The sequence below is a fragment of the Eschscholzia californica genome, unplaced genomic scaffold (assembly GCF_041429995.1).
Source record: "Eschscholzia californica isolate CP2 unplaced genomic scaffold, dmEscCali1.0.p SCAF_6, whole genome shotgun sequence".
Classification (NCBI taxonomy): Eukaryota; Viridiplantae; Streptophyta; class Magnoliopsida; order Ranunculales; family Papaveraceae; genus Eschscholzia; species Eschscholzia californica.
In genome coordinates this window covers 10,916,951-10,934,532 of record NW_028238483.1, presented here as the reverse complement: position 1 = coordinate 10,934,532, position 17,582 = coordinate 10,916,951, and the positions used below count along the sequence as shown (strand labels likewise).

Sequence of the window (17,582 nt, the reverse complement as noted above, 5' to 3'; positions counted from 1 at the left end):
CTCTCCAATTTCTATTTTCTCTTTCTCAATTTTTTCATCTCTCATATCTCAATTATTCTAGATTTTTTTCCAATCACACTTTCGTTGTCTAAATAATTTCCCTTCCTCAAAATGTACAAAATTAATGAAAATGTATTGGACACTTACAAATATATTGTACATACTCTAATTTACGGTGCATTTTTATATTATATCGACCATTTTTAATGTACTTGATAATCAAGTGTAAAGGATAATTCTAATAAAACTCTTAAATGCATTGGACATATAAAAATGTATAGGACATTCATGAATGTACTTTACATACTCTAAATTTTATTTTTTGCAATTTATTTTAGTACTATGCATATTTTTTTTTATATATAATATGAAATATTCCGTATGTACTTCACATTTCTCAAATTCTCTTCGTCCATTGTTAGAGAGAAACATCCAGATCTTGTTTGAATATTCAAGTTCTTGTACGAACCTTCAACGTGTTCAAATCTTCGATAAAGTTGTAGATCTTTTTCGAATGTTCAATAAAATGATATGTGATTTTTTCACCAGATCTAATTCCGTCACCATATTAAAAAAAACATATCTGATTTCTTCACCCGTTAAAAAAACATAATGATTTCTTCTCAATTAAAACAACATGAGATTCTCAGTCCTTAAATTCCTTGTTAGTTTCTTCCACAAACGAGGAAAAACTTAGAAGAAAAAATAACTATTGTTTACCATTAACATCTTCGTCATTTTTGGAGAGAAAAATAACAATTGGAAGAAGAACATAGAGAGAAGGGAGCGAGAGATACACTGGATAGAGAAAGAGAGATATCAATAGACACGGTACGTTGGAGAAAGAGAGCAAAAGGTAATTTAAGGTTTAAATAAAGTTGGTTGTCACTTTCACAATTTTTTTTGGAGAAAAAAATAAAATAGGACTTGCAACTTATTTTTCTCTCTTTCAACAAAAAAGAAACTTATTTTTTCTCTAACAAGAATTAATATCCTACTAAGGAGATGCTATTAGAACCTTTTTCTCAATTCTGGTATTTTCAAAAACACGCTCTCCAAAAGCTCTCCAAATTTACACTAAAATATGTTCACCACATGAAACCAAAATGTCGTGAAATATCTATATTTTGGTGTCCCAAATGAAAAAAAGAGGTATTAAAGGACATTTGAAATGTTTCAAACGAGTAACAGAAACATAAGAAGGCATTTCAGATGTCTCAAATAAACCATATAAAAATTTTGGGACATTCAAAATATCTCAAACGAATAACACAGATATCTGACAATATTTCAAATGTTCTTAACGAATAACAGTGTCCAAAAGGTCAGGTTTTGTCCCCTTGGCCTAGTTGTGTGCATCAAAGTTGAAGTTATAACATTGGGGTTCTAGCAACAAAAAAAAAAAAGAGTTAATTCTGTTTTGGCCTCCAATTTGTGATCAACTCTCAGTTTTGGCCCCCACAAGTGTCCGACAGTTCGATTTGGCCTTGAAGGACTAAATTTTTTCTGAAACTATTCTTGGGGGCCAAAATGGAATTAATTCCAAAAAAAATTTTAAAAACATAAACGCCACCTCCTTTCTCTGTTTCTTATTCACCTTACCTCCTCTTTCCTCTATCTCATCTATTCTTCTCCACTTCACCTCCGGCGGGGGCCGGCAAAATTTCAGCCGGCGACCTCACCTTTAAAAAAAATTTCTTCTTCTTTTCTTTCTTGTTGTTCTTCTTCTTCTTCCTTTCTCTCTCTCTTCTTCTTCTTCTTCTTCTTCTTCCTTCTCTCTCTTCTTCTTCTTCTTCCTTCTCTCTCTTCTTCTTTTTCTTCTTTCTTTCTCTCCTTTCTCTCTTTAAACACTCCCGCGAAGGGGAACCCCTTCGTCGGAGGTCTGGTTCAGACCTTCGAAGGTCTGTTGATGACCTTCGAAGGTCTGGTGAGATCTGGTTCGCCAGACCTTAAAGAGATGGCGAACAAAACCTCCAGCGAAGGGGTTCCCTTCGCCGGAGTGTTTAGAGAGAGAAAGGATAAAGATAAGAGAGGAAGGAAAAAGAAGAGAGAGAAAATATATGGAGAAGAGAAGAAGGAAGAAGAAGAACAAGAGAGAGAAAGGAAGAAAATGAAGAATTTTTTTTAAGTTGAGGTCGCCGGTCGGAATTATGCCGGTCGGCGACTTCTGGCGGAGGTAAGTTGGAGAAGAAGAGATCAAATGGAGGAGAGAGGAGGTGAGGCGGATGAGAAATAGAGAGATGAGGTGGGGTTGATGTTTTTTAAAAAGTTTTGGAATTAATTCCAATTTGGCCCCCAAGGATAATTCTGGAAAAAATTGGTCATTGGGGGTCAAATCGAACTGCGGGATACTTATGGGAGCCAAAACGGTGAGTTGGTGACAAGTTGTGGGCCAAAACAGAGCATTAGCACGTGCAGTGGCATTGAGTAAATTTGAGCAAAGGACGAGGGTGATTCTTTTTCGAGACGTTCCCTCTTTCATCACTATTTTTGGCTCCTATTTGAAATGAGTACTATATTTTTTTTCTCTACCTCTTGAGATTTTGACCGTTGAGTTTCTTCATAAGAACCCATCTCTCTCTCTCTCTCAATCTTCTCCTTGCCTAGCACAATCAGGTTAGTATTTTTTTTTCAGTCTAATTGATTCTAGGGTTTTGGTTCTTTTGCATTACAAGATTGGGTCTTTCCATCTCAAAAGATCTGAGTTTGAAAACTGATTTTTTTTTGGTATTCATATATAGAGCCCATTTCAGTTCTATCTATATTTGTTTTGAGTTTAGGTTTTAAGTTTAGGGTTCATTTGGATTTCTGTAGGGAATTTCATTGAAAAATCAGAAGAATCCTCATTACTTTAATTCTTGGTTTTTGTTTCATTTGTGTTTTTCCTCTTCCATGAATGGATCCTTCATTGTCTAAATCTTCTGAAACTGCAGAGCTTTATTCTGGTGAACAGTTTCACAATACCGTGATTTCGATTCAGATTCAAGCCTAAAGACTTTGTAAATCGCATAGAGCAAAAGAAATAATAGAGATGGGTTGTTCAAATTCGAAGTTAGATAATGAAGAAGCTGTTCAACTTTGTAAAGATAGGAAAACATTTATACGACAAGCTGTCGAACAGAGAACTCGACTTGCTTCTTGCCATAATGCTTATATTGAGTCCTTAAGACGGGTTTCAGCTTCCCTCCGTAATTATGTTGAAGAACAGGATCCTCGTGAAGTCTTCTTGGGTTCTTATTTGACACCCACGAAGAAATCGAGTTTTAGTATTATCTCATTGCCTTTGAAATCCTTCTCGAAAGCTGAAAGTCAAACTATAACTCACTCAACTTTGAAGGTTAATTGTCTTAGATCAGGTGGAAATTCATCTATCCTTGTAGAAGAAAGGCCTCCTCGATCGCCAGAAACAATGAGAGTCGAATCTTATCCTCCAATTCATAATTTCGGAGTCGATGAGATCTTTGAGATTGAACCCTCATCTATAAATACATCTTCATTTCACTCTTTTGTTCCCAATAAAAGGCGTAGTTTTTCTCCTCCCTCTACTCAAAGTTCTGAATGGGACTTTTGGAATCCATTTACATCATTAGACACATATGGGTATCTAACAAGAGACAGTATCGATCATTCAGTAGTAAATGATGAGAACAAAGATCTTAAGCAAGTAAATGAAGAAGACGTCATTTCAGACTTAAAAGAAGAAAAACGAGAGCATAAAGAAGTAGAAGAAGATAAGGTAGAAATTTCAGGAGATGAAACTAAGATTGATCCTGGTGATGTTATTACAGAAGATCATGTTGAAACTGAGACTGCTCAGGAACTAGGACTAAAATCCCATGAAACCGAGAGTGTTGAAGTTGCGGAAGCACAAAATGAAGTAGAAACTGAAGTTACAAATACACAAACTATAGTGGCTGACCCCGAAAATGAAGAAACACCGGATTTTACTGTTTACGTGAATAGAATACCTACTAATATGGCAGAGGTCATGAAAGATATTGAAACTCAATTCATGTTAGTTTGCGATTCAGCAACTAAGCTCTCAACGATGATGGAAGCTAGCAAAGTTCAGTTTACTCCGACCTCTAATGAACTTTCAGGTAAACCTTCCAAATTTCTAGTCAGTTATCATAATAATGGAGAATTAAATGTTTGAACTCTTTTCAAGGTGTTTTTCAGATCTATTCTTATATCTATTTCTGTGAATGTAGCTATAGACATGTTGAATCCGGTTGCTTTGATTCGTTCAGCCTCCCCGTCTCATTCTTCATCTTCAAGGTTCTTTTATACTTCTTCAAGCTCAAAGGACGACAATTATGATACTCGTAGTGAAATCTCTGAAGAATCTTCTACATTTTCAGATAGTCATCAATCAACATTGGATAGATTATATGCTTGGGAGAAGAAGCTCTATGGTGAAGTCAAGGTATATATTAATTTTTTTTCTTGTTCATTAAACAGAACAATAACTATATATACATGGAGAAGATCAATCTGTTTGAACTTTTCAATATTGTGTAATTGCTCGCCGAACAGTCTGGAGCACGTTTGCGAATGGCATACGAGAAGAAAATTAAGCAACTAAGAAACCATCGTATAAAGGGAGAAGAACACACTTCCGTAGTTAATAAATTGAAAGCTGCCATAAGAGATCTTCATACCCAAATCAAGGTTTCGATACATTCAGTACAAGCAATATCGAAAAGGATTGAAGTTCTAAGGGAAGAAGAGTTACAATCACAGGTTTTGGAATTTGTACAAGGGTATGTTCTCAATCTATCTACTTTCACAACTACCTATATGATCTAACATTCTCCTAATGCCAGCCACATTGTTCCTGATCTAGGCACCATCCAAGTACTATGAGAAATGCTTCTTTTCCTCAGCCTCCGTCTTGTCTTACTCAGAAGCTGATGAGGGCTCTTGCTACCACATACTTCTATTAATGTTCTCTTATAGTATCAATAACTCAAAAGTATATATTGTGCCATTCAATGGATCGAGGAATACTCTGCGTAAAACTCGAACGCAGTCCCCAAGTACACCCCAGTTCCACAGGGTACTGGGGTTATCTTTGTACGTGCCTGCCCTAGAGTCCTAGACTACCCCAGGCTTCTATTCCTGACCTGCCTAGGCTCCAAATTTACTCAAAAGGGCAAGAAATGTAAGACATGAGCCACATTAGTCTAGGTCATCCTGAGTAATGTAAGAAGAAGTGCATAAGCACATTATGTCATATCACTAAATCCCATTGTTTTGATTTTTAGACTTGATTGGAAATGTGGCGAAGGATGGCATGCCTCTTAAATCTAGTTACATCAAACAAGTTCTTGAAATAGCAACTTGTACTATAAAACCAATATTGTATATTTTGATTAAAATTTAGAATCCATCTTATGGCAACCTACTTCTTGAACAACTGACAGGTTAGCAAGGATGTGGAAAGTGATGGCGGAATGTCATCAAGCACAAAACCGAACCATAGACGAAGCCAAGTTATTGTTAGCCAGTTCACCAACTGAACAAAAGTTGCTTGCTCAATCGGCACTAAATCTTGAAACAGATCTTCGGAATTGGAGAGCTTGTTTTGAGTCATGGATGGCTTCTCAACGATCTTATGTTCATGCCTTAACTGGGTGGCTACTTCGATGTATCCAGTGCAATACTACTACATCGAAATTACCTTTCTACCAAAGTGATTCAAATGGTGAACCGCCATTGTATGGAATATGCAATCAATGGTCTAGATTTCTCGACAATACAAGTGAACTCCCTGTGGTAAGTGGAATGGATTTCTTTGTAGCAGGAATGAGCTCATTATACATACAACAACAACTAACAGAGGATTCGAAAAGTACACCAGTAGGATCAAAACGGGTCGGGAGTGCTGGTTTTCCAGCGGATTCTTGCAAAAACGCGGAAATCGTTGAAGTACAAAAGGAAATTGAAGAGGAAATAACTGGAGAAAAAACAGCAGAGGTTGCTAGTAAAGTTTTATGTGCTGGTATGTCTGCTGCTATTAGCTCTTTGTCACAGTTTGCTATTGACTCCGCGAATGGGTACGGTGATCTTGTTAAACAATGGGAGAAAGTCAGTCAAATGCAGGTCGAGGTTTAGGGTTAAAGGGTAAAAATTTAACAGACTAAATTATCAAAGGAAATGAAATTAAGTTCACTCTAATTTTATGAGATTAGAGTATTGGTTTTCTGCGTATTTTCCCAAATTCGGAATAGGATGGCAACTGGGAAATTGCAATGGGAAAGCCGTATCAAAAATCGTATTAGGAAATTTGCGCAAGAGTGACTTTGCCATGATGGTATCTCACCGATACCATTTTGCACTTCAAAGATTTTTTTCGTGTACTTTACTGTGACTCTTTTTTACTTAGAATTATTTTTCGGCTGTTTAGTATCAGTTTGGTGCTACTGAAAGAGTAAGAAAAACCTGTTTCTCATTCTTTTATCTTGTATGGTTTTGTTTTCTTTTACGACAAATAAACATAAGTAGTTGAGGGGGAATCGGAGCGACTTAGTAATCGACCAAGTGCACCTCTCCACGGTCATATCGAGTGTAATCTCGTCGGCGGACATTCTGGAATGTCTAAAAACTTTACCCTCGGCTGTGAAGCACAGAAGAACAATGATCCAAGGGTTAGTTATGGCTCATTAACAAAAAATAGAAGTCAACCGGTTTACTTCATTCACACAAGCATCATAATTTTGGTGTTGCTGAAGTAATATTTCCAACTATTCACCCAACTGGATGTGAACGAATATTCCAAAATTTGAAACTTGAACCAGGTAGGGTAACAGTACAAAAAGAATCTGGAATAGAAACTTAGAATGGTGACTACTCTTTATTTGTAATGAGAAGTATTCTATTAAGTTATCGCGAAACTCACTTGGTTAAGTTACACTCTTAGCCTTCGTAATCCAAATCATCATCATCATCGACATTGGCACCACCATCAGAACCAAACAGAGAGAGGAAAACAAGAACCCCAATCAGCTGAGTAGCAAGGAAGTATTTCGCTCTTCTCCGGAAGGTTTTCTCTTCTTCTGTTTTTTCCTTCTTGGGCTTACTTTTGGGTTTTGAACCTAGGGAAAATGAAAACATACTCACGGTAAGAAAACAACATTCAGGAGATGCAAATCATCTTTTGAACACAAGTCCCAATATTTCAAAAGATCGTTAAACAAGTCCTTGAAACAGGAATATTGAAAAAAATACAAGGAATTTGATGCCCGCAGAAGAGCGCTCCTCTAATTTGGAGAATCCAAACCTTTCCAGTTCCCAAGTAAACATAATGATTATTATTTTGAAATGGAGAAGCCTATTGGAATTTGGACATCTCTCTCACTTTTGTGGGTTTTACCTGATGAACTTGGTGAGCCCAGTGATAGTAATCACCTGAACAACTAATTACATAATTTTAATTAACGGAATAAAAAGATATTACAGTTCAAGAGGAAACAAGATACTTACTCCAATTTGTCTGGGTTCCTCTTCTTGGTGTCGATGAGGATTGTGATCGCTCAAAAGGGGACTTTGGCAGGGACGTAGAAGAAGGTGCGCCTGCTTCCAAAAACCTAACTTTAAGATTTTCGCAGTACTTCACGAGATTGCTGTGCTCCAATAGCTTTCTTCGCAACAAAGAGGTTTCCTATAAAAATACAAACATGTAGAAGAGACATAAAAAACACTTCAAGAATATGTGTATATTCTACAGATATATTTCTTGAACAATTGAAGTTTATTAGGACAGGAACTGTGAAACTGTTCATTCTACAATGACAGAAATATTTTGCTGAAAAGGTCAAAGTGCATAAAAAAGTTGTTTTGTGAAAAGGAGCATGTGGAAGCTGGGGATTCAGCATTCCCTCTACCTTCAGATATTGAGAAACTGACAAATTTGGCTTTAACCACCCTCAACAAATTTGGCCTATATCAAATGTGTTATGGATTTTACCATCACAAATATCAAGAACTCAAATGTTTGCTACATGAGAGTTCCACTAATTTTCTAACAAAACTTGGTAAAGATGTGCAAGGTTTCCGACACAGGGTAACTGGAGTCCAGCAGGAGTGTGGCAACTTCACATAAAAAATGAGTAATTCAAGCAATATCCTAGTGAGTTATTCCATGCATTTTCACTTAAACCTATATAATATAATGAAATGATTTCAATATTATCAGTAGATTTCTAATATCACGTGCTACTGCAGCATGCAGATTGAGAAAGTTAAATAATAGAAATACGGCATGAGAAAGGCACAAATACTCATTCAGCTGTGGCGTAAGAACGTACACCGTGTCAGAATAATTATCTTTTAAGGGGAAAGGGATCGTGTTAGTTTTTCCTTTTTTTTGTAAGATAATTAAAACCAGGAAGTTTATAAAATGACTACAGGCACAATAACATGTGAGACAAGAACCAACACTAGGCAGCAATCAGTTTCCCACTTGGGTGAAAAAACAGTTGTACAAAATACCCAACTTACAAACTGATTTCCGACTGCAAAAATTGAGCAAAACTAGTCGGTTTAGAGATCCATATTAGTAAGCAATCCAAATCAGATACACTTCTATTGCACATGTGAACGGTTTGTAAACTGCAAACAGTCCGATTCCACAACCATGATATGGTCATCAAGATAAAAATATAACTGACCGGCAAAGCTTGAAGGGTAAATAGCGCATGCCCAAGGAAATACGCGTCCAAACTTGTGGGCCTGTATGCAAAGAAACACCAGCGACATATTATTAAGTTGTTATTAGTTGCGACTTGCGAGAATAACTGCCTATCGCTTTAGATAGTAGGAAAAGAATCCAATTTGAGAGCATTATCCTCACCTGCCATCAATAAAAAAGATTTGCTCCCCCAACTTTGTGGATATAGCTTCATATGCAAGGGTTGCCCTCTTATAGATCTGTCCACAAATACATTTTTGAAGTCTTTCTCAAAAAGTTTAACAGCTTTTACCCCATAAACACGTAATCTTTCGAAAATATAGCAGCGAAGTAAAAGATAGACATATTGGAACATGCAGTGTGGTGGTGGTGGGGTGCAAGAACAACAAGAAGTAGGAGCACATTAACAATAAAACAGTAATGGATTGATTCGGACCTCAGTTTCTCTTCTTTCAGCATTGACTGTTGTTATCCCAAGCATCTTCTTTGCTGCATGAGTTTGCTTGAAGTAGAGAATCTTTCCAATTGGCCATGGAAGATCAGAGAAATATATTGTATTTGTGGAACTTCTGTCTTGTCCTACCCACAGCTCGTACATGATAGCGTCTGCAAGCCATGAGCTAATCATCGCCTTCATCGACAACCATTCTGGAATTGTATGATAAGGAAGTCCCGCGTCTAAATCAACGATACCATCGTCTTTTAGACTCTCAATAGTCCCATCATTCTCATTGTTGTAGGCCACATAATCTCCGCACTCGACATAAGGTATTTCATCTAACGTTATTAATCAATATATCAGTATAACGTGATGATAAACACAAGTTAGCAACTGTTTCATGTGCTGCCAAAGAAAATGCACGTGATTCCGGAAAAGTTGTCCCAGTGAAACCTTAACAAATAAATGGGGCTCCTAGTTCATTTATTATTTCATTTTTTTTAACACTTTGAATGAATGTTTTATTAAAAGAATGAGGACAAAGATTACACTAACATAGGATTAAAGATACATTTCTAAATTTTACTCTGTCCAAGCCTCCCAATTATGGACGAAATCATGATAAGATATAAAGACAATGCGTTCTCCTTTTGAGTATTTCTCGACCATAAGTATAGAGTCCCTTTGACATCCTCCACTGCCACTTGCGTGGATAGGTTTTCTTGCTTGAACATCTTGCTGTTTCTGTCCTTCCATATGGACCATACGGTGGCTAGTGAAACCATATCTCAAATCTGCCTGTGCTTCTTCTTATGCAACCCTTCCCATTGCTCCAAATTGTCTTCGATGGTTCTTGCTCTGCACCAGCTCGTTGTCAATGATCCGATAAAGTAATCCCAAAGATGCATTGTTGTGGGACAGTACATGAAAAGATGATCTGATGATTCCAAATCTTGCATTCTTGCTCCAAATTGTCTTCGATGGTTCATCTATTATTTCATGATTTCATGGCTTCTCATACAGATGTACTACTAACAGAAGACTTTGGGGAAGCCTTAATCCCTCTCACCCTCTAACTTACTGAATGAGAAGCAACTCTGTCCCCAAAAAAAGAGCCCACTCTTAGCTGAAATATGTTATTTTATTGTCAATTTTCCTGTTATTGCAACTAGTGGTGCAAGTCGTGCCGTGGTGGGGGTTCCGAAAATTGGAACCAGGCACGGCCCACACCGAATCCGTGGCCTTGGCGTGCCAAATCCTCCATGGCCCAGACATAAAAAATGAAGCGTTTTTTTAATTGTATGGACCGATGGATGTGCCTGTGTTTGGCACGGAACAGCTGCCGTGCCAGGTGTGTTGTACCAGACCTAAGTGGCGGAATTCTCCGACACGGGCCTGACAGCACGTCCCTTGCCGGAATGACACGGCACGGACAAGTCCGTGGCGTTCCTGTCTGGCTAGCATTCGGGTCGTATTAGCGTGCCCTGCGAGCCAACACGGGCTGACTGACACCACTAATTGCAACACTTAAGAGTCAACTTGGATCCTACTTCTGGTACATGTATATTTTATATTCAAATCTTAATTAACTTAGTTCCATATTATTGACTATTTGGCGTTTTAGAACCTACCTAGCAAAAACAAGTTGTCCTAAATTCCCAAAACATACACACAATTTCCTGGTTTCTTCCCATTACTATGGTTTTCACTAAATTCCATCAAAGCTTTTCCTAGCATATAAACCACCAAACAACAAGCAATACACAGAAATTAAGGATCAGGCGCAGAGCCTATTACACAGTCGGAAGCGATAACTATGGGTATGGACATCCGACATAAATGGCAAAGACATTTGCCGCTTCCAGTTTCCTCTTGATTAGATATATAGGTTGTTTGTTTCTTATGGAATATATTTTGAGAAGTTTTAGGGACAAGTTTGTGTTTCATTTTGAGCAATGGGCGATTTTCTCAGAAACTTTGGTTGGCAACCAAACTTCATCATACCGACGTCTGTTAAGTTTGTGGACATCCAACTCAAAACCAATTGGCAATGAATGAAGAGGACCTAAACATTATATTCCTGGGAGTGCCCATTCCCAATGTGGGACTATTCTCACAATATCAAATTACTTTCTCTTTATTGGATTTTAACTCTAGAAATGTTACCTATATTTTGTCACTCTACTTTATTTAAATCAATAAACTCACAATCCCCAGTAAGTGAGATATCAAATTAGAAATACTGAATAGAAATTAACAATGTGAGAGAAAGTAAATTACCTGAATCCGGATGAATAACATTGAAACTAAGGTCAAAAGAAACGTTGGCGAATCGGAGATAGAAATAAACAGGTAAACATGAAGGACAAGCTGTTGGAAGACCAAAACAAGCTTTTCTTCCGACAAGAACAATCCTTTCATCATTTTCCTCATCCATCTCAATAGAAAAACACGTATTTCTTTCTATAAGAGGAAAAGAAAATTTTGAAACCCAAGAACTTCGCCGGAACTCTAATCAATACCGTTGAGTGGAAGAACAGAGAGCAATGTATGGAGAGAGAGAGAGAGAGAGTGAATGTGTAGAAATGTAAGAGAGGAAGAAAGGGTTTTGCTTTTGGGTGCAGTCGTTGAGAAATGCTGCTTGGCCCGAGTGGCAGTCCGACCTGGGCCCGATTCCAGACGTGGCCTGCCACTCGGGACCAAGCTGGTAATCACGTAAGAAAATAGGCAGTATTTCTCTTCTCGTCCCAGGACTTCGCAATTAATTTCGGGAACGTCCTTCCCCTCATTGTTGTTCAAACAGACTAGAGAGAGAGAGAAAACTCACGAAAGGGAGAGAAAACTAACGAGGGAGAGAACTCGATTTCATGCTCGAGCGACACAGAGGGAAACCTAAAGGAGAGAAATACATGTGTTATTCCTAATGATCCCAAAGTATCGAATGTCTTAATTAGCTTATTTGATGCACCATATATTAAAAATATTAAAGAAAAATATTCATGAAAAAGTAAGAGATTTTATATGATAGATTAGGAATGAAACTCTTAATTTTGGAAATCTAAAAAAGGAATAGTGGAATCTTTATTTGGGATGGATGGAGTATGTTGGTTTTTGAGAATCCATGCGTCGATAAATGGAAGTTGAGATTATAGAAATAGAAGCAAGTTTGAGAAGATTCTAGACCGTTTTAAAAAGAATTACCGGCTTCCTGCCTTTAAAAAAATTGAGAAGAGATTATAGAAATAAAAACGATTTTGAGAAGAGTCTACACCGTTTTAAAAAAAATTATCAGCTTCATGCCTTTAGTGCCTCATGATGCATTAGATCTTTTGGTACAAGAGAGTATTGAGGGTTGAGATTGATAGAGATTCATGTGGTTGTGTGAATAAAAAATGTATATGATTTACAATATACTCATCAAATAGAACTATCATACATCTATTCCATAAAACAGGTTGAAAATTGTTGATTGAGACAAACGTTGGAGATAAATTCTGACGTCTGTCCCGGATCAACATTAATATCAACGGTTGGATCATTCCCTTTATAATGAGGGTTATAATTAGTATTAATATCAGCCTTCAAATCAACCGTTGGATCATTCCCATTATGATGAACGTTATAATTAGTGTCCTTCAAATCAACTGGTAGATCATTCCCATTATAATGAAAGTTATAATTACCATTAATATTAGCCTTCAAATGAACTGTTGGATCATTAATTTCAGCCTTCAAATCTTTTATATACTAAATTTGAAAGTATTATTTTAATAGGAAAAAACGACAATTTTAATAATATCAACCGTTTGATTTATTTGTGTTTTTAATAAGCGCCCAGAGCATCATTTTAGGGCGAAAAGAGTATTATTTTGCTCCCCATTTCTACAAAGCATATCTAGCCTTCAAAGATCATCCCTTCTCCTCGTCTGTTGAAAATGTGGAAATTTTCTAACGCATATTGATGCACCCGAAAAGGTTGCACACCTAAGCGGAGGTATCAAGTAGTAATCCAGCAAAGTCGGGATCGATCCAAGGATAGGAAGGTAGTTTGGATATCGAAGAGTCTTATCCCTCGGTCTAGATATTAAAAGCTAACTTAGACTAAAAAGAAAAGAACAAGGATAAATGGAGGATTTTAGTATGAATAAGTAATAAAAGAAGAAAACAAGTAAAGCTAACTAGATAATCTAATGTAAATGGGTGAGAGAGATTCGAGAGAAGAGTCGAAGGAAACAAGAGTCGGGAGGCAACAATAGTCGGGAGATAAATAAGTGAGATAGGTATCGAAGTCCGGGAATCCATAATGATAAATCTACGACTATGTGTAGTCCGATTTAATGTTTCAAAGTATAATCGATGTTCGACTCCTAAGGTGATGTCTATAAGCACTACGTATATCCGGAGATCATACTTAGTCAAACAAACGTCATAATCGGTTAATCCCGAGTCAACGAAAGTGTCGTCTAGTCGCTTAACTATGTGAAGTGCAGGACAAGACACATGAAATTATGACTTAGACTACGATCGATATCGAATACTTCATTTCGTCTATTAACTATGCGAAGTGCTTGACAAGACACATGAAAATACGATCAAAACGATAATCGAAATAAATGAACATCAATTTATAATCAAAACATCAAATCATATTAAACACAATCACGAATTCATCACATTTCATCTCATATAATCGACACACGAAAGTTAGCTAAACATGGTGATTGAATAAGAAATGGAAAGAAAATGATGAGAGAATCCCCCTTTTTCGATGTGGTTCGAGACTAAGATCGTCAGAAAATATGAGTTTTTAGTTGCAGCCGATCTCCCCTTAGCAATTTTTTGGGTTCCCCATAGCGACCACCATCATCTTCTCCATTTAGAACACAACCTCCATTAAAGCTAACCCTAGCTTTCTCTCTCTAGAAATTTGTAGCCCAAAATCAAATCAAACCACATGAGAAGCAAACCAAGGACATGAGAAGTAAAAGCCCCATGGTTTCGGATCAAGAAGGTTGCCGGAACACCATGAAAATTCCGGTCAAAGAGTTGATGAAATCCGGCCAAAACATGGAATCCGGCCATGAAAACTTAGATCGGGCCAAAGGCATCCATCCCGAGCTAGGAAACTTCCACCCGAGCCGTGCTTAGGCATCTCGTGCATGGCTGGAGGCATCCCGTGCTGCTGTCCGTGCTCTGTGCATAGGCTGCTGTTCCGGCCAGAGCTTGCTCCGGGAATCTGCTGCAGATGCGTCCCGTGAAGGGTACTGTCCCGTGCTAGCAGCTCTCGTGCTCCCGTGCAGCTCTCCCGAGCAGCAGCTCGTGTGCAGCCCGAGCTGCTGCTCGGCCGGCCTATGCTTTGGCCGGATCCTCCTTTTTGCTCTCTTGTTCTCTCTCTATCAAACCTTAGTGATGAAGAACCAAACCCTAGCCTCTTTTTCTCTCTCTCTCTCTCTCTCTCTCTCTCTCTCTCTCTCTCTCCTCCACTTTCCGCCTTTCCAAGCTAGAAGATGATGAATAGTAAACTCTAACTTGTGTTTACTACTCAAACCTTAGGGTCCCTTGACTTAGTCAACTTCTTTAGACTTTGTTGACTTTTATCCAAAAAGAGAGGGTGCCCATATAATTCTTCCTTGTCATTCTTCCTTTGGCTCTTGGGCTTTTATTTAGAAACCAAGAGAGTGCCTCCATCCTTGTCTCTACATCTTCAAATTCTCACAAAGGACTATAATACCCTCGGACTTCTTTCTTTCATATCTTCCCCGTCCGAACTTGGAATTGAATACCGTTTTCACCGTCGGACTCGTCATCGACTATACTTGTCATTTGATTTGCTTGAAGTCTTCTTCTCTCGTTTTTAGCACATGAAATGATAGTGACAATTCGTTCCCTTTATTCCGATTTACATGTTTATCACCAAAAAAGGTACCTAACATGAAAAACACATAAAATATTATTTATAATACTCAAAACGAACTAACTAGTCTAAGTTAGGCTCTCCAAATGTGACATTTTCGTGTCACATCAAGATCCCCAAACTTAAACATTGCTAGTCCTCGAGCAAATAAAACAAAATAAAAGCCTAACTCACTTTCGGAGGCATCCCGGTTGCATTTAGCGTATGCAACAAGCCTTTAAACCCCTAGGTTGCCCCTAAAGGACGAGTGTCGTCTCGTGAGGGTTTCCATAGATGACACCCACAAACATCGTGGTTTCAAATACACAAGGGTCCAAAATCCAAATCATAGATAAACATAGTTCATATAGTAAAGGGTTTAAGCATGTCAATGCATAATGAATCAAGTAAATAAGCTCTTGTAAAAGCTAAAGGCCCCTTCACTAATGATCTTACCCTAAAGTGCTAGTGGCATACCATAATGAGCAACATCTATGTTCCGAAGTCACAAAACCTTGATTCCTAAGTTAGTACATTTCGCCTCGACTTCGACCTCACGGACATACACTCCAAATATGAAATCACTCAAGAATGGTTCGCTCGTATGTGTGAGTGTGATCACTAACATGGACTCAACACATAAAAGGGGGTGAGGACAACATTTTGGAACGAATGATCTTCGAAAAGGAATTAGCCACTAAATAGAGTGGGGAAGCTCACTCGCCCTTCTCACCCATTCTACCTTCTAAGAATGTCTTCTAAAGGTTAACGGATACTAGAAATGGATGATGATGGTGGATTCCCGAGAATGTCGACTACTTCATTATAGAACTTCTCAAGCACTTCCACATTTTTTTCTTGCTTCGAATACTTATTCATGAACATGAACACAAACACATATATACAATCACATTACTCAAACAAAAGATCTAACATGCTCTAACATAACATAAACAATTTTATTTCATTCTTGCTTTCTTTTTTCTTTCTTTTCTTTTCTTTTTTTTTCATTATTTTTTTTTCTTTTCTTTTTCATAACACAAATACAATCAACCAAAACAAAATACAACACACATAACTCTATTCTTGCAATCAACTTTTTATTTCATACTTGCTCTTGACATTCTTCATTCTTTCTTCTCATGTCTTCATTCTCGGGATATAAGATGATGGATGGTGATGGAGTATCCGCCTCCCTCTAGTTGGCATTCTTATCGGGTTTCATGGACTACAAGGACAAGGTTAATTCGCTATCCTAATGTCACTCCTAGTGGCTACGGAAGTTGAGCACACGAGATCAAATGAGTTCTTTTAATAGTTACGAGATTGAGTAGCTCTTCATTCTACTCGGAGTTAGTGCGGAAGAGTAGACTCGAAGGACAATTTAGGCTTTGAACTCTCACATGGGTTAAGTCTCCACTAATGACTACTCTAGGTCTCTTAGAGATGTTTCTTCTTCACTAAGATGTTACTCCCATAGTATAACACAAACACTCAAAGACTCGACTTTCATGCAAAGGTCACTAGCAACCACAAAACTCATCAACTCGACACATATGCATCAACATTCTTAAAACTATCACTACAATCACATGCAAATCTACTCAAAATGTTCAAAAAATTTTAAATTTTGGCTAATTTGAACCCTTTTGTCTTTGAAACCCATGGTCATGCATTGGTTATGGTCATATCCCGCATCCCCAAACTTAAAACTAACATTGTCCTCAATGTTCTAAGCATACACTCACCAAAAGATAAAGAGGCACATCAATTTAAAGAGAAGAATGGAGAGATATTACCATAACCGAAGGAGATAAAAGATGATACTACCAAAGCTCTTGTATAACAGGTTCCAAGTTAATGCCAAGCTCACGCCATCCCCAAACTTGGAACAAACCACGCCTTAGAAGTAAAACATATAAGAAATGCTCCTAAAATATCCAAAACATAATGAGAATGAAGCACATAAAAGACATGACCATATAAAGTCTACCACTAACGCGGGTATACACGATTGCATTGAGCTATGCAATTAGCCTTTGATTTCCTTGTTTTCACACAAGAGCACGAGTTATGTCTCGCGGAGGGTTTCCAGAGATGCTACCCACAAACATCAAGGGTCATCTTAATCGGCTAACGATCATACAGTAAAAGCCGGAAGATTTGGGGGTCAACCCAAAGAAAGCTATATACAAATGCTAAAAGTCTCACAAAAATATTAAACCAATGAAGTGCACGTGAGACGATAACCGAAAGGAGACCATCCCCAAACTTAGTGGATGCACGGTCCACTAAGTAAGCATGACTGCTAGGGACGACGACTAAGAAGTCGTCAAAAGGATCGACATAATTGTGAAGTGAGTAGAGGTCAGTCGAAGGCAAGAAGTCAAACTCAAACTTAGTGGATAAAACATCCACTAAGTCCCTAGACATGCTAGGGAAGACGTCTGAAGTGTCCCAGAAGGGGTCAACAACCGAGTCTGAGATCATGTGGAAGGTCGAACTAGACTCTAAGGGTAAGGCAATAGGCTCGGGGACCAAGTCAAGGTCCATAATTT

General features: G+C 37.9%; 2 protein-coding genes across 2 annotated transcripts; one reads left to right on the top strand and one right to left on the bottom strand.

Annotated features, from left to right (window-relative positions):
* Window positions 1-2,435: 2,435 nt before the first annotated feature.
* On the top strand, window positions 2,436-6,454 carry LOC147531691 (uncharacterized). The gene is made up of 5 exons (XM_086647717.1): window positions 2,436-2,616; window positions 2,934-4,100; window positions 4,212-4,426; window positions 4,537-4,763; window positions 5,427-6,454. Exons 2-5 carry the CDS (start codon window positions 3,032-3,034, stop codon window positions 6,115-6,117), a joined length of 2,202 nt encoding a protein of 733 aa, XP_086503843.1. The 5' UTR covers window positions 2,436-2,616; window positions 2,934-3,031; the 3' UTR covers window positions 6,118-6,454.
* Window positions 6,455-6,678: 224 nt separating this feature from the next.
* On the bottom strand, window positions 6,679-11,717 carry LOC147531690 (mitochondrial outer membrane import complex protein METAXIN-like). Its single transcript, XM_086647718.1, has 6 exons — window positions 11,412-11,717; window positions 9,129-9,469; window positions 8,855-8,931; window positions 8,673-8,733; window positions 7,486-7,663; window positions 6,679-7,097 (listed from the first exon to the last, which is right to left on the bottom strand). The coding sequence occupies exons 1-6, from the start codon at window positions 11,566-11,568 to the stop codon at window positions 6,919-6,921; spliced, it is 993 nt and encodes a 330-aa protein (XP_086503844.1). The 5' UTR covers window positions 11,569-11,717; the 3' UTR covers window positions 6,679-6,918.
* Window positions 11,718-17,582: the final 5,865 nt, after the last annotated feature.

Excerpts from the sequence above, each read along its gene's own strand:
- LOC147531691 (XM_086647717.1), top strand. The coding sequence starts at position 3,032 with ATGGGTTGTTCAAATTCGAAGTTAGATAATGAAGAAGCTGTTCAACTT. Across the intron at positions 4,101-4,211 it reads GACCTCTAATGAACTTTCAG|CTATAGACATGTTGAATCCG; the intron begins GTAAACCTTCCA and ends CTGTGAATGTAG. Across the intron at positions 4,427-4,536 it reads AGCTCTATGGTGAAGTCAAG|TCTGGAGCACGTTTGCGAAT; the intron begins GTATATATTAAT and ends CTCGCCGAACAG.
- LOC147531690 (XM_086647718.1), bottom strand. The coding sequence starts at position 11,568 with ATGGATGAGGAAAATGATGAAAGGATTGTTCTTGTCGGAAGAAAAGCT. Across the intron at positions 8,932-9,128 it reads CTGAAAGAAGAGAAACTGAG|ATCTATAAGAGGGCAACCCT; the intron begins GTCCGAATCAAT and ends ATTTGTGGACAG. Across the intron at positions 7,098-7,485 it reads AGGAACCCAGACAAATTGGA|GTTCAAAACCCAAAAGTAAG; the intron begins GTAAGTATCTTG and ends CATTTTCCCTAG.